The sequence below is a fragment of the Gavia stellata genome, chromosome 8 (genome assembly GCF_030936135.1).
Source record: "Gavia stellata isolate bGavSte3 chromosome 8, bGavSte3.hap2, whole genome shotgun sequence".
NCBI classification, from domain to species: Eukaryota; Metazoa; Chordata; class Aves; order Gaviiformes; family Gaviidae; genus Gavia; species Gavia stellata.
Window position 1 is genome coordinate 22,712,146 of NC_082601.1, and position 16,816 is coordinate 22,728,961.

Below are 16,816 nucleotides of genomic sequence, written 5' to 3' on the forward strand. Positions count from 1 at the left end.
TATTTGTGAATCTTCATGTACAGATTTACAAAAGCAGTGGTCTGTTCACAGCATATATGCCTCTTTCAGACCATTCAGTCAAAACAGTGCCAATGAAAATAGTGAGCTTCAAAAATTTCAGCATTGTTTAGGAGACAAAAGACCACTGTAAAAAGATATCAATGCTGATATTTCTGCTATTCTGTGCATGCTTTTGATTCTAATACATACTGCAGTGTCTGCCTGCAGTGATGTTAGTTTCATCTTCTCCTGCAGGGCAGTCTGCAGCCCCGTCACACACTTTCCCAATTGGAATGCAATGCCCTGATCCAGGGCAGGCCCACTCTCCCGGGTAGCATTCATGGCGACCACTCTCTATGGAAAAGAAAAACAAGAATAATTGAGGAGTATGTTTCAAATAATACTTAGAATTTCTTCCCTAACAGCTTCCTAAAGCATCTCTATCCTTCATTATTCAGTTTCTGGTTCTTGCACACAGCTGGGAAAGACTATAAAAGAAACAGCATCTATACTTCCTTGTCATGCTTTGTTTTACCTTCAAAGTACAATGCAAACAACACTTGTGCAGACACATGAATCCTTTTAGTTTTCTGTGTTGTTAGAAACAGTAAAACCATTTAGCTTTATGCTAACTGGTGCACCAGAAATGGAACTATAGGTTTTGTGGTTTCAAAACATGCAAAGGCTGTCTGGATAAAGAGAAAAATGCTCATCATAGAAAAGGCCAATGAGAGAGAAAAAATCCCACACTTTCATTCACTAAAATTTCTGTTTCTTGCATGAGAAATCTTGGCAGGAACTGAGTTATTTTCATTTTCAACCAATTGATTTTGGTTATTAGGAGCCTCATGTCTCTTAATAGATGACCTGAAAAATCTCCACAAGAAAAAGAACAAAAGATGTAAGGGGAGATGTTAAAAAAAAAAAAAAATATTGCTATATGCTAAACTTAGTTTGCATCATACTCAGTAGCACAGCAATAACTCTCACACACACAACAATAAAAAATATTGCATAAGTAAAAATGGGATTCTAAGGTTTTCACAGATTCAGAAGATCTTGATTGGTCAAAATTTCATAGAAGTAGCTTAAGTGAGGTCTTCCTCTGAAAATGTCATTAGAAGTTAGCATTAGTATATACCACATCCTCTTTCGTCTTCATTATCTTCGCAATCATCATCTCCATCACATATCCAGCTCTGATGAATGCAGCGGCCACTTGGGCAAGTGAAGAAGTTGCCTCTGCAAGTTGCGTAAGCTAAGGAAAGAAACATGAGAAAATCAAACTACTCTAAGCGACTAAAAGGTTAGAAACAGTAATATTGTCTCATAGATGAATAGTAATTTATAATCTCTCCTAAAAAACTGAGCCAGTTCCATATCTTGGATATATTGTAAACACTGCTGGTTTGCTCTGGTTTTAGGTATGAACTTTATTTTAGAATATTTTGGTTCTTTACAGAAATGAAAGGGAAGGCTAAGTTTCTCAGTTAATTGTGCAACTAGATGCAGAGCACCTTATTAACAAGGTTTCTGAAGGTGGGCATGACAAGGAGATGATACTCAAGACATCAGGAGGTAAGATACTTGTATGCCTTGTACTCAGAGAAACAGAGTAAAAAAAAGAAAAACAATGAACATTTATGTCAAAGCCCTCCATGGTTGGGAAGCATTCTCTGCTAAGAGTTCAGAAACATCTGTGGGTCCTCCAAACAAGAGGCATTACCAAAGACATTAAACAGAAATATTTGGGGTGGGGTGTGGAATCATGCTATTGTGAGGTCCTTGGTAGCACAGAGCAACTAAATGGCAACATGTGGCCTTCCTGCAACGCAGAATATAAAACTAACTCAGATGCTATAATCAGCGGGAGACCATTTTAAAAATACAGATCACACAAGTGGTAACTCTACAGCCATGATTCTGACTGGAGATGCAATCCATTGGGATACCCTGATCATGAAGAAAAGAATGAGCAAGAAATTTCCAGAAATGGAACAGCCAATTAAAGACCTTACATGAACATCTAAAGGGCAACTATCTGTACAGTAATCTGTCTGTAAAGTTGTACATTATAGTCACTGGGAATAATTCCATTCCCTCTATCAGAAAATAAAAATAAGAGCCAATCAAATTTGGACAAAAAACAATAGCATGCTGTATGTAACTGAGATTTCAGAGTGAAGGAATTACCTTTGGGTCATGCTGAAATGAGGAAAATGACAACAACATGAAGTGAAATTATATGTGTTAAGAAGCAAACTGTCACTGAATCCAGCAAATTCAAATAGTAACCACACACCCACACACATAGCAGCAAAGACAACCTGAAAAAAGTCTATCTAAGTAGCACTGCAATTTTCATCTTTCTGTCCAAAAAAGCCCTTGTAGGCAGTGGCCAGCTTTTGCTGGCTGTATAGCCAAGCAATCTACTTCCTGCTATCTGCTTGAACCAGTGGCTAGTAAAACAGTTAAAGAAAGTAGAAGAAAAAAAGCCAAAAACATCATACTGCAAGAGTTTTCATCACTCCTATCTCCACAGTCATCATCATGGTCACAGATAAAGGCTCGTGGGATGCATTCTCCATTAGCACACTGAAACTGCGTACTGGTACATCCATGTGCTGAAAGAGATTTTAGCACAGAAAGACATACAGAAAATCTGTCAGAAAACTACAATCTTTAACTTTAAAAGAGGGTCTATAAAGCATACTTGTTTGGGATCACTCTGCATGTGGTACTTACTGCAATTAGCTTCATCAGAAGAATCTCTGCAATCAATTTTGCCATCACATCGCTGGCTTGCATTAAAACATGCTCCATTTGCACATGATAACTGTTCACATCTTGGGTAGTCTACAAAAAGAAATCCTTCAGAATTAGCATGAATGTTAGACGACTATAGAGTATAATGAGTCATGTATATCCAGTGTCAACGGAATATCTTGATTTATAGGAAAACAAAAAAGGAATATAAAACCTCCCATACTACTACTGACAAACAATCCCTTTTTCCAGTATACTGTCTCCTCCAACAGACATTTAAGAATAACCTCTAGACAGATATGACAAAACCTTGCAAGAAACAAGGGAAAAATTAGATGCCCTCCTGCACCCCAAAGATTTGCAATCCAAACAGTTTACAATATGATAGAAAACAATACAACACCAAAGGAGAGCAAGCAGTGAACATTTATTTTATTTACTTGTACCTCAGTTTTACACTTTATTGATCTTAATAAAAGTGCTTAGGTAGAAAAGGATTTCCTGAAATTTACAGTTCCTAGGTCCTCTTAGAATTTTTTGAGTTTTCAAATTCAGAGACTTCAGGTTTTTATGGTTTTGTTCTAATTATGCCAAGGCTGTTAAACTTCCAAGTCCATAATCAACTTTAGGACCTCTGGTGTTTATTACTTTTTTCCCCCTTCCCAAAACAAAAAAGATTCTGCAGAATGAATGATTTTTCAGTTTCTGGCTGGTCTATTTATGTAGATGACCTACAGGCCAACATAAGGGATTATTTCAAACAACTTAAATCCAATTCTGAAAATACTTATGCATACAAGAAGTCTGTGAGTTCAGTGGAACTATCCAACAAATTAAGCACGTGCACATGCTACAGTTGAGTAGGAGAATATGAGCTTAGTTTAGCTCATTGCCGTGTAGATGAAAGTTTCTTGTTTCAGGCAAATGGCAAGTATGAAAGCAAATAGTTGCTATTTTTAGAAGTGAGATTTATTGAACCTTTGCCTCTATATGGAAATACAGGCAGACAAATGAACTCAAGGAACAGAATAACCAAATTTCATTTTGCACCTTTTAGATTTTAATTTTGAATTCTTAGCCCATTTTACTCCCATACAAGTTATTAAAGCAGATAGAGCAGGCTCTCACTTAGGCACATTTTCATTCATACTCTTGGAATTCAAAACATGGATTATAAAATTACTCAAGCAGAACTCAGGAAAGCTGCAATTTTTCCAGACAGTGGCAAACTGTTTTGCTTGCTTCTGCTGTTCTAGATATCATCACATTCCCACTAAACTTCAATCACCTATGGAATAGGCTTACATGATTTTAACTGTTAAGTTCTTAATATGAGAGCATAAACAGCTGTGTTGACGTCCACTACAAGTCTAGCCAGTCTATCTCCCTGATTTATTAATTTACATTTCATTAATTTTCACTGCAATTAATGTAAGTCCGCAACTGGCAAGTAGGAACTGTATGTGCCTAATCAGAGAATGGTAGTTGCATATTACCAGGGTTCCAGCTACAGCATTCCTGCTTGCGGCCTTCTGGTGCTAGTTCCTAGACCTTCCATTCCAAAAGCCTGCACTGACAACGCCAACACATGCCCTAAACATGATTAGCGTCCTTTAGCCCCACTTCTCAATCAGCCAAACTCCCTTCTAACATAGACATCTCATCCATTTCTTGCTTGGATTAGGCTTATGAACAACTCGTAAAGCTTTGGAAACAACATGGATTCTGAAGTTTAAACTCTGCCTACAGAAAGAAAGAAAGGCCTGACTTGGGGCCATGTTTTATGCTCACTGTGTAATCAATGCTTCTTCCCCATCTAGAACAGAGAAGCCATCACAGGGAGGAATGATCAGGAGTTCTACGGCATAGCAGGAAATAGCTATGGCCATACAAGAGTACTGTAAGTATTATGGGGCACATATAAGAAAAAGAACAATACAGGTATTTGTTTTGTAACTGCGCTGAAGCGGGAAAGCTTTTAAGGGCATTTATAATGGACAGTTTTGTAATTTTCCTCATCTTTCTTCACATCCCACAGAAATACCTGCAATGATGCTCCAAATTGTTTCTGATGGACTGAATGGCAAACAAATAGGAAGTTGAACCTATTGCCTTGCACTGCCTGTTTCGTCAAGAATGCTCAGGGAAACTAAGAATATAGTCAGTAATAAGATTTTCTCAAGCCCGTATTAAACTCCCTTAGAAGAGCGGAGAATTTGTCAAAGTTTTCTCTCCTGCAGCAAGCCTGGAGAAGTCCTTAGCCTGGGAAAATCTTTATTATATTATATAATCTAGTGTATAAATGCAAATCATTATAAAAATACCAAGCAGGGCAATAAGTAAAGATGTTTTGAAGACACCTCAAAATACACATTCCGACTGCATTGGTGGTTTACTAGAATGTGAACAAATACTTCTTTTCCTTATTTTCTCTTCAAATCTGCGTGGTGTACAGATTCTTATTTTAACTGTAGTTGCAGAAGCAAGAACATTCTTTGAAAAGCCAGATGGAGATGAATTTAACTTTTAAACTCTGTACAGGTAATCCCATTCCCAATCCCCTGTGAGTGACCTGGAACTATGTAAAAACCAAAGGAAGGGTTCTTTTCCCAGGACTCGGATGTGTTGTTTATTTCTAGGTCAGTGACAGATGTATTAGAAAGAGCTAAAAAGAAAGGATAAGGTTCTGAGTGAAAAGGATGACAAGGCAAGTAGTTTGCATCTAAGGAGGTCTGAGAATACAGATGTACAAGAGGAGAGAGTGAAAGGAGATAGTATAAGACTGAACATGGGATTAGGAGAGAAAAGAGAAGGGACAAAGATACAAACATTTTTCTTTCATCTTGCTTTTAATTGTGAAAAGCCTCCACCATAAACAATGTTTCATTTACCTTTTCCTCCCAGGAACTTTGGCTAATTACAGAAAACTGAAAAGAGATCTTTTCCTAGTGATCCCAGTTCCTAGAAGATAATACGAGCTTTGTGAAAACAGGAGGAAATCCAGCTACGTTCATTCCAGTGCTCAGGAGGAAAGGGAGTTCTTTCTCTCCTCTTCCTCTCAGGCATCTTTTCTTCTTAGCCAAAATACTTCTCCACAATCTGTTTCCCCATGGTATGCCAGCACTTGAGTTGCAAAATATAAACAACTGGCAAATGCCAGCACAAATGACAGATGAGGCACCTTGCTCCTTGTAATCCACAAATTTTTGATGCAACAGTTGCAAACTCATTTAAATGGCATGTTTCAATGTACACACGTGGAAGATGCTTGAAAGCTATGTCACAGGAATTGCTAAACCTACGTTATTTTGCTCTCTGCCTAACACTTTTGTTCTGCAAGCTGGAAAGAAATCCATACAAAAACAGTAACAGGAAACAGTTGCAACTGGTATTTGATTCAGCAGACACTGATTTCAGTCACACAGTCAGGAAATGTAACCTTCTGTAACCCTAATCCATGTTACAAGAAGGAGAAAGAAAAAAAAAAAGGGCAATTTCCTACTTCCAAGTGTCATTCTTTTATTACAGCAACATTTCAAAACATATTACAAAATAAAATTAATTGAAACCCTTTGACTCACTGCTATGAGTCACCACCTCAGAGTGGGCAAATCATTGCCCAGACAGCTCATAGGCTGAGACACCAGGAGGAGGACTTACCCCAAGCCCAAGAGTCCTATGAGCTACATTATATCAGCTAGTGTTCATAGCAGAGACACTTTGAGAGCTGGCAGCCTGACCAGACCCTCATTCCTGGCCTTAATTCCTGAATTTGATCCCTGCCACTCTAGTCTTTGGCTGCCTGCCTTACCTTGCTCCAGTTTTGCTTCTTCCCTGTCCCAAACTTTCCCTGGTGGAGACAGATCCTTCAGCCTGAACTTCTGCCTTGTCCTGTAGCTGTTACATGTAAGTTGTCCAGTTTCAAGAACATTAGCCTCTGACCATGGCCCTTTTCTTCCTGGTTGGGCCACATCCCCTATGATCTCTTCAGTTCTTGATCTTTGTTCACTTTTACCCTCATCTCTGAAAATTGATCCCAGACCTGGCTGCCCACTTCCTGACCACAACAGCTATTTAGCATAGCAAACAAGAGGCAGGAATTAACAGGTTAGGCAGTTGACCCATGGCAGCAACTCAACATCCAAATTAGAATTAAAAATCTGGGCCTGCACTCAGCGCATCAGCCTCAAACAACACGCCCTTAAAATACTTCCCCCTTCTCCCTCATGGCCTCAGTGCAGTGCATAGCTGCCAGAACTGTAATCAGGGAGGTTATTCTGTCAGTCACAGCAAAGCAAAATGGACATGGCTGGGATTTTCATTTTTCAAATATGAAGCTGAGGCAGGAGAGAGAATTCTACCTTTAATTGAAAGAAATAAAGTATGTAAAAGAAAAATGACACCAGTATTGGCTGCTTACTCCGAAAAACTATTTGCTACGCAAATAGTCTGCCATTTCATTAGACATTTCTAAAGTTTTAAAATGAAATTATTTCCTAGCTGCTGACTATTAAGAAAGCTGGGAAAACAACCTGCTATATATATTTAAAGAAAATAAAAAACTCACAATTTTATGAAATTAAAACAGCTTCAATGCACTAATTACATGATCTGCAGCTGAAACATTGTTCTGATGTTTATCTTAGCCTCTGCATGGGTAGTTTTCCTTTGCTGTTAATCCCATTAGCAGTAAAATAGACTAAGGCTTTGAATTCCTTTGTACTATTTTTTTACATGTTTAATTGCTGAGTTACTTCATATTGGTGACATTTTGCATTTGACTAGTTTCTTAAATAATTTCACTTATTCAGCAACATAACTTTATCTTCTTTACAATCTAAATCTGCTTCCACATGGATCAGTAAGTGCAAGGCATAAGTTAACGGACATGATAAGGTTGCATTTTGGTATGCTCCATGAAATAACAGAATCAATCCTGAATAGCTTTTTTCTTTCATTGTTCATGGATATTTCATTTTGATTTATGAAACCTTTTAGTGTAAATTAAATAAGGGAAAAATAATGACAAAGGAAAAGGCCAAAATAATATGGAAACGGAAATGGATGAAACAGTGAGAAAAATTAATATTCAAAGCAAGTATTAGAATCTGCTTTACAACAACAAAATCTAATACTGACACTAATCCCTACTGTATAGTTAACGATAAAACCAGCAAATTATTAATTTTATCTTATGGCTTCTGTTTAAAGTTCCAGGCCTTGCAAAGACAGAGAGACAATAAAATTAACCAGCCTTCCTGGAAGGGTCTTGTCATTACATTCTTCTTGATTCTCTTGTCTTCAGCACCATCACATTTCTTTAAACTAGTCCAACACTCCTACTTTCAATGTTCTAAGGCACAGTCATTATTCTGTCTTAGGGGGACTGTCAACACATATTCTAATAAACCAGAGTAGAGGCTGTTGAATGATATGAGGCAGTCCCTCTCCCTGGGGCTAAATATGCTGCCTTCACAACAGTCATGGGGCCTACTGGCTGATGCAGCAATGACTGGATTTCCCACACAGCTGTAGAGCGCTACTGTTATGGTATCTAGAGGCCCCTTTCCAAACTGCCTTTTTAATTTACTTAGTTGAAAATATTAAACATGAAATAAAATGTGCACTTCAATTTTCAAACATCACGGCAGCTTCTAGTCTGAAGAAAGAATTGTGAGTATTGTGTTTAGGACTCCACTCCCAGGCTGCCACAGATTTCGTGCAATTATAACTATCACACTATTTCATCTGGCTGTTCCATACCTTATTCAACGACTGCTCACAGATTTCTCAGAGGTGCTGAGCAGTTCCTCTTTTTTAATTCACAGAGAATGCATTTTTTAAACAGATAACTTTTCTTCGGGATTTTTTTTTTAACGTGTCACAGATTTGCTAAATTAAGTTACCAGTCTCTTTTATTCCTCTAAGAGAAAAAATGCCAAGCTACAGAAGATATTCTTCCAGCAATGATATGGGGTACTTTGGATCTTGGCTTTTAGCCATTTGTGTTGGTGACTTCAGAATTGGCTGTGGGTCTGTCACATGTAAAAGTTCCAAGCTGGCTGTCTCAGCAACCTTTTATTCCAGAGTATCATATAGTTCTAAATCACCTTTCATTCTACAGAGTGTACTTTTTAGCCACTTGTGAGTCAGGGATAAAAAACACTAGCATTTGGCTGACCATATAATATGCTGGTTTTCCTTTACACAGTATGCGCATATGCCCTTTTCTCCTCTAAGCACAGCCATTAACAACTTTTTATTTCTTGCTTCTTTATCCATTCCTTAGCACCCTGGTCTCTTCCCCCACCCCCCGCCCCGGGTCTGGTTCTGAGCAAAGTTTACAGTTATGTCCTTTTCCCAAAGGCACACTAAGTTCTAATAGCTGAAATAGCAGCTCATATGTTACATGTCACTCACGACACGTGTAAAGCTTTTCCTTAATACCAACAATGAACAGACATGCTGTTACACACTGTTGTGTAGGTATTAGACAAAAACATCTCTGAAAAATGTAGCCTCTATTCTGTGGCCAGCTGTGCTTTCCATCAGTATTCAACCTAGGCCAGAATCTAGGGAGGCTTTCACCAGACAGTCAGGCAGTCTCAATTCTGGGGAAGTTAGACTGAAAAAACCTACTTGTCCATCTGCATTTTGCTGGCACAATATAAACAGCTTATCTGAATACAATATGACCCAGCGCTGCTTCATGTCCACAGGAAACTGCAGTCTAGAATACAAATGCTTTTGAAAGGGTCGAAGTCCCTCAAAGAAGTGATTTGGGGTCAAATTCTGCTTTTCCATATAGGTTATAGTTACCACTGATTTCATACAGAGTATACAAAAAGAATATGAAAGATTTGGCAAAGTTAGCTCCGAGCCTCCCAAGGCTTTAAGCCATTTAAACATGGTTGCTTTTTTCCAATGCAATATTAATTATCTTTCAGACACTGACAAACACGAAACCCTGATCCTATGGTAGCAGTTGCATTTGAGTTCTGCAATAATGGATCTGTATCAGAACATCAGCTCTAATACACAAAAGAATCTGAAATGAAACTCTTGTAACAAGCAGCATATTGTGGTCATCCTGTCCATCAACAAGCCTTTTAATCTTACAAATTTATTAAAATGTCACAAAGAGATGAGATTAAACCAGATCTAGTGCTAAGAGTTAAGACTCACGGCAGACTCTTTCATCTGTTCCATCAGTGCAGTCCTTTACTCGATCACACCAGTATGCACTCGGGATACACTGTCCATTTGAGCATGTGAACTGCTGGCTTGAGCATGTCCTTCCCGCTGCAAGAAACAGGCGCTCAATCAGTCTTTTCCATTGACCAAGACTTTTTATGCAGAAAACTATTTTCCCTCCTCTTCTTTCTTAACTATTCCATCCCTCTCACAAATACTAGCATAAGACTTTCTCCCCCTGTACATTTGTGTAGTCAGGGAGATTAAAGAACACTTGACAATCACATGGCTCTACGAGGCCTTCTATAGACTGCAAGGTCACTGTTTTTATCCACTGAAGGGGTTGACCATGGTTTAATGGGCATGGTGGTGTTAGTTGATGGTTGGACTTGATGATCTTACAGGTCTTTTCCAACCTTAGTGATTCTGTGATTCTGTGACCTCCAAGTTAAAAATTACCTCCCCATAATTCTTCTGCCTAAAAGATTAAATTAACAATTCTCACTGTTTTAAAGTTTTCTCTATTATTTTGTTTACTGGGTCAAAATCTGACAGCAACTGTAAGTTATTTGGTTGACTAGAATGCCACAATGTAAACACAGCAGAGCTTGAGGTAAGGCACTGCTTTCTAATACAGCCAGGGACTCAACAGTCAGGAATATTTTACATTTGTAACTAATAGAGGATCGAGAATGATTATGTCTCTTCTTGTGATACCTGTGCCAGTGAAAAGGAACCACATAAAACTGTGCAATTCCGCTTTGATTCCACTACAACTAAATTACACTCTCTGTTCTTCTTAGGCAAATTAATTGAATCTGTGAAGATACAGCTAAAGGGTGAAATTACTGCTAACTTTTCCTCCCTTCTGTCACCTGCACGTTTGTTTCTTTCACACTCATGCTATATTTCAACACCATCCCAAGACTATACACTGGCATCTGGTCTGCTGCTTCACAGGGGCTCTCTATTCCTTCTTCTGTCAACAGTGTTCCCAAAGTAAGATAAGCTACTGGGATACTAGTGTCATGAGGGAAAACAAGAGCAAAACAGTAAAGTAAAACAAATTTGGTTTAATTCTGCATGTATGACTCCCTGAGCTGTCGGCCATTTTTCTCAGGACAAATTTTTAACATTTCAAGAAGTAAAAGCTCCTCCAGGATTGCCAAGCACAGAGATAAAAAGTCCCTTTGGAAGAATAAGGGTAAATACCAGTGCCACTGTATAGTTACTAACACTCGTGATTAACCAGTACATGGAGAACGATGTTACAGTGACCCAGTTCAAAAGTCAACTCAGAGCTGTTGCTCATTTTGCATTTTGTATCTACAGATTCCTTAGTTAAAATATAACCAGCAGTTGTGCTGACACCTTCTCAGAGGAAGAGGGGAGCAAAAGGCTTTAACCTTAGTTCCAATTTTTCCATCCTCAATGGGAACAAGTGTCAAGATATAAAAGCACAAACCAGGTCTGTGAGCAAAACCTTAAACCTGTGAACTTCCCCAGAATCAAGGGGGTTAGTAAGTAGCTCCACAGCTGTTCAGTTTAAAGAAATTATCCAAAAATTATACATAGAATCAAAAGGAAAATAAATTGATCTTATCCTCATCACTTAAATTCTCATTACATCTAATACTAGAAGTAGCAGGAAATTGGTTCTTTAGAACACCACAACACTTGTTCTTCCTGTCTTATGCAATAATGCAGAGAATGTAATTTGGTGCAATAATCATCTCAGTTTACTGTTCATCACTTTGGCATGTACTTAACTGTATGTAGCCCTTAGACTGCTTAGTCACAAAACTCGAAGACCCAAGTAACATATTTTATCATCATCAGTGTTTATCTTGTTATCAATACTGAAAAAAGAGAGAGCCTATGGCTATGGCAGTTAGGCTGCTAAATTATTTCTTTGCTCTAAAACATACAGAGAACATTAAACACCTTAGTTTAAAACAGCAGTTCAAACATGATTCAAAACATGATTCAAAACAGCAGTTCAAACACTGTTTAGCATATTAAAGGGAAATACTAGTAGGAATTACGTCCTAAATTTAAGCTGCCCAAATGATAATGAAAGACTAGACTTTCACCCCATACCAGGACTTTTGATATTCCTCCTCTCTGAATATGAGAAAGAATGGCTCTGGTCATTTTTAAAGAATAATGCCATTAAATAGCATCACTGAAGATGGTACAAGAATCTTTGGCAATGTTTACTTCAACTGACTGATAATTCCTCCTTTTTTATATGCAGATAAATTTCAAAATTTTCTAGAAAGAAATTAACTTTTCTTATATAATTCTGAGATGCCAGTGTGAATTTTGTTATCCAATGAATGAAGCAGCTTTTTCTGTGACTGAGACAATGTTTAGACATCAGAGTATTATGTATATTTCACCATTTTTGGAACATTTTGTATCAACTATAAAGCTAATATGCACTGTGTATTTTTCTCCTTTTCTTCTCTTTTTAATTAACTGAAAAACCAGTAATTTTCAGATTTCAAGACCTGAAGATATCTTTTTGGACATATTTTCTGTATTTTATCTATTTCCAATTTGAGATTATTTCATTTCTAGAAACTACTTTAGGGAGACTCTTCTGGTAAAAGCTGTACTTACAGCAGGCTTGTTTGTGTATGTTCTTAATATGCTGCTGTGTGAATTACCTTACCTCACAAAGCTGGTAACATTAGAACGTAAATACTTACGACATTGTTGATGCTCATCTGAGCCATCTTCACAGTCTTCCTCATCATCACAAACCCATGACTGTGGGATACATTCACCATCAGTCTGACACTGAAACTGATTTCCCTCACAGGTAGGTTGTGCTAGCGTAAGCAATGAAAAAAATTGTAATTTCACAGACATCTGGGAAAGCACTTTCAAAGAAAACAATTAAATAAGGGAAAGTAAGACTTAAGGTTCAAGTGTCAATTGACTGTAACTTCCAATAAACACATGAAGCATCGGACAAACCAAAGAAAACAGACAGAGCAGGGAGGGTAAAGTGGGCCAGCACAAGGATGCTCAAAGGCAAAATTTGGTTTAGTGAACTCCTGCGTATGAATCTTCAGTTTTGTATCCTCCCCTGGAGAGACAGGCTCCTCTAGAAGACAGGTCACAGGAAAAGCTTAAGGCTCTGAACGGCCCACTGGCAGACCCTCTTTTTTGTCACTTATCTATGGAGTCATGCTAGCTTCCCTGGTCTCACAGGGGTCTGTTCAATTGCTCTCACTTCACCTCAGGTGCTCTATCCCTGGTAGGAAGAAGGTCTTTCAAAACAAGCTCATGACTCTTCTCTGTGAATTCACGAGGCGAAAGTGAGGGTCAGGTCAGAACAATCTGAACGGTGTTGTCCCACCTCCACCCTGTACTTTGCAAATAGCCAAACGACAGGGAGCCGTTAGAGAGAAAGATCAAAACAAATGTTTGAAACTGTGTTAGAGCTTGCTCCATCCCTAGTTAATACTCCTGGGAAGAATCACTAGCACATCACAGTCCAGTAGACAGGACTCTGGTCTTAATGATCGTTTTTCTCAGGATCATGTTTTTGCTGTATTGCAAAGTCAACTAGAAACACTTTGTGCTCATGGGATGATATGCAAGCACAACCATCAATGTAAACAAAGCATCAAGGAAAAAAATTAAATCACTTCGTAGATTTAGAGTTGAGAAGTACAAAATTACATTAGAGGAAATTTTGGGGATAAAATCGGTCACCTACTACAGACAATGCACTTCATCCATACTTTTTTTGATTCCTGTTTTAAGAACCAAGGAATAATCTTGTAATATAATTTTAACCTTAGGCCAGTTTTAAACAGTTTAAAACTATCTTCCTAGACACTTATGTGCCCCACTACCTATAGCACATTAACACATTGTTTTTAAAAGCACAATTAACTGAAAAAAATCTGAAAAGTTTCATTTTCATCTTCCTTATTCATCACACGTATGAAAATGAGAACAACTCAACTTCATGCTTATAACTATGGGGTTTTTATCTTTCACAAAGTCAATGTGAATTTTACCCACTCCTTGCTCAAAGCCCAACCACTTCTTTCCTGTTGCAGTTCAGAACTAAGCTGAAATAGCAAGCTATAGGACGACATCATTTTGTTTTACCAGTTTAAGGCATTCTTCATCCAGAACTGCACTGGTTTTTGGAGCTAACTAAAGTGCTAAGCAACAAATCAGACTGCCAAGATGTGTAATGATCTCCATTTATTATATGGGTCAAGCAGCAAAAAAACAATCCAGTGTGAAAAGAACCAATATAAATCCGTCTTTTTCATTCCCCATCAGCTGAGGGGCAAAAACTGGCCTAACCTGTAAGCGGGCTGGTAACTGTACCAGCCCTAAAGACCTCAAAGAACACTAGAATCAAGAAGGTGAAATGCAGGCGAGTTCTTGAAAACAGGCTGTGGAGAGAATTTCATAATTTTCACAACTTTTTAACATTCAGCTTGAGAGAATCTTTGTGCATGGATATTACAGCCCATCTGAATGCAATTGTTGTCCCTGAGCTGCTGGCACTGAGAATAACACCACCACCTCTAGACAACTAACCAAGACTCTGCTTAAGGTGCAGTAGGTACAGCTTGTTGTCTAGGGCCTGAAAGATCCAAAGATTTGGAGCTCAAGTGATGCTGGTGGTAGCTGTATGTAGATCCAATATTCAGGATTACTGCAATAATAGAATATAATATATTTCTACATCTACTTAGAACCTAGCCCATTAGTCATTAAATGAAATAGCATTATTGGACACTCAAGATTTTTAAGAGAAGCCTAAGTCATGTTAGAAGTTGAGCACTACTTGATTTTCTGACTACAAAAGATTCAAGAAATATGACTCTTAAGCAGATTCTGTAGTCATCTCAAGACAACTAGGCGTTTTCTCCCCCTCTAATATTAATTCTTGTACCACAGGTACAGTTGAGCACATTGGGATTTCAGTATTTCTTATATTACAAAAAAATTGCTCTATAATTGTTTCACTTACGACAACCAGCTTCATCTGTATCATCCGAGCAGTCTCTAGCCCCATCACACCTCCATTCTGCAGGAATACAGCGACCATTTCCACAGCGAAACTGCCCACGCTCACATCCTGTGGTAAAGCAGAGTAACAAGCAGGTTAGCAGTACCAGCACATAAAAACAGACAGTGGAGTGCATTCCTGTCAAACAACTGTAACCTACCTGTCACCTTACAGCGTGGAAAGGAAAGAAAATACCATAATACAGAAATATAAGTAAGTGTGTGTATATATATATATATATTAAAAAAAAAAATTGGGCCAAATCTAAATTGTTTAGATCTCTACACACCCAGTCAACCAAAAAAAAAAAAAAACCCAAGAAAAGAACCAGCTCTAAATCTTACAGGGTATTTCCTAACTAAATTCCTAGAAAATTCCCATAATTTTAATATATTTGTACATCATCCAAAAAAACAAAAAAAAACACAGAAGAAAAAGAAAAAAGAAAAATAACCCAAACAAGTCTCAGAGGAGCACCTACGCTACACAAACCTATCTAGCAGGAATGAATCAATTTTAAATTCTCAAGCAGTATAGACTTAAAAAAGGTAAGGCATCATTTTCCACATTATTTCTAAGGGCTAAATGTGCTAAACATTAGTCCTCCCCAGAGCCTCTGAGGATTTAAAAAAATAATAATAATCCCCTGAGCTGATGTGGAAATCTTGTTTCAGCAGTCACCTGCTTGAAAGTATAGAAAGACCTCAGTTTTGTTTTGGTTTTTTTTTTAATAATGCCCTAATATTTAAAATCTTTCCTCTGAAGTACAGGAAAGCATGTCTTCAGTCAACATCTGAATAGCACATAATTTTAAAAGAAATTAAGTTTTCAGACATTTATGGCTGATCAAAAGCTATCCTGCTGTCATTCCCTCCTGCTTGACCTACTAAGGATTAAGACCTGATAAAAAAGCATTCATTCCCAGGTGTAAATGCAGCTGGATCAGGCCTTTATTAGAGTTGACTAATGAAATCTCCAGTCCCATAGGAAATAGAAATGCACTGTTTATGGCCTTTCATTGTGACTACAGCCTCATAAAAAGGGAGTGAACAGTTTTATAGGTCCCCAAAACAATGACCTATAACATAATTAGGTTCAACAGAGATCTGTTTCATGTTAATCTGTTGTCAGCACCTCAGAGAAGGGAACACTGAAAAAACCTGAGGTAGTAGCAAAGCCCAACTCTGAAGAAAAAAAAAAATCCCGTTTCCTGATTTAATTAATAGCTGTATGATAAAACTACATCTTTCAACTATTCTGAGTCATTTGTCCAGAGAAGATAACCTCAGTATACATAAAGCACAACCACCTACTTTTTGAATTCATGATGACATAAATAACACGCTACCTTAACTTTCATGTAAAACCAGGCATATCAACACTGTCACATAAACACAGTTAAGTGATGTATTCCTAAGGGATACAGGCAAGCTACTTTATGCAAGGAATGTTCAAATCTGATTGTCTGGTAGTGACATCCTGATTTATAATGTAACCTGCAAATGGTCAAAAAATTCACTTGGATAAATGGTGGTACGGAGTGGTACAGGAGTATGTTCACCCAAATACCTTCTATAGACTAATGCATGATGGTGGTTGGTGGTGCAGGTCTGGGGTTGGTGGTGCAGGTCTCTTATCAACTACCTTTAAAACACAACAACCTCCCTTGCAAAAATGCCCTGAAGGAATGTACAAGTTCACTCTGGAATCCCAGGCCCTCTCGCTGAATTTTGCCCTACAAAGCAACATTTCCATACGAGACTAGCAGTTAAAGCTCAAATAAACACAACAGGGTAAACCACC

General features: G+C 38.0%; 1 protein-coding gene across 1 annotated transcript in view; it reads right to left on the reverse strand.

The window, feature by feature from the left end:
• LRP2 (LDL receptor related protein 2) overlaps positions 1-16,816 on the reverse strand; it is a 128,217-nt gene that overhangs the window by 93,896 nt on the left and 17,505 nt on the right. Inside the window, exons 2-8 of the mRNA XM_059820541.1 lie at positions 14,975-15,082; positions 12,675-12,797; positions 9,952-10,068; positions 2,746-2,856; positions 2,511-2,624; positions 1,142-1,258; positions 211-354 (exon numbers count right to left, since the gene is read on the reverse strand). Coding sequence (XP_059676524.1) covers positions 211-354; positions 1,142-1,258; positions 2,511-2,624; positions 2,746-2,856; positions 9,952-10,068; positions 12,675-12,797; positions 14,975-15,082 — 834 coding nt within the window. The remainder of the gene's footprint in view (positions 1-210; positions 355-1,141; positions 1,259-2,510; positions 2,625-2,745; positions 2,857-9,951; positions 10,069-12,674; positions 12,798-14,974; positions 15,083-16,816) is intronic.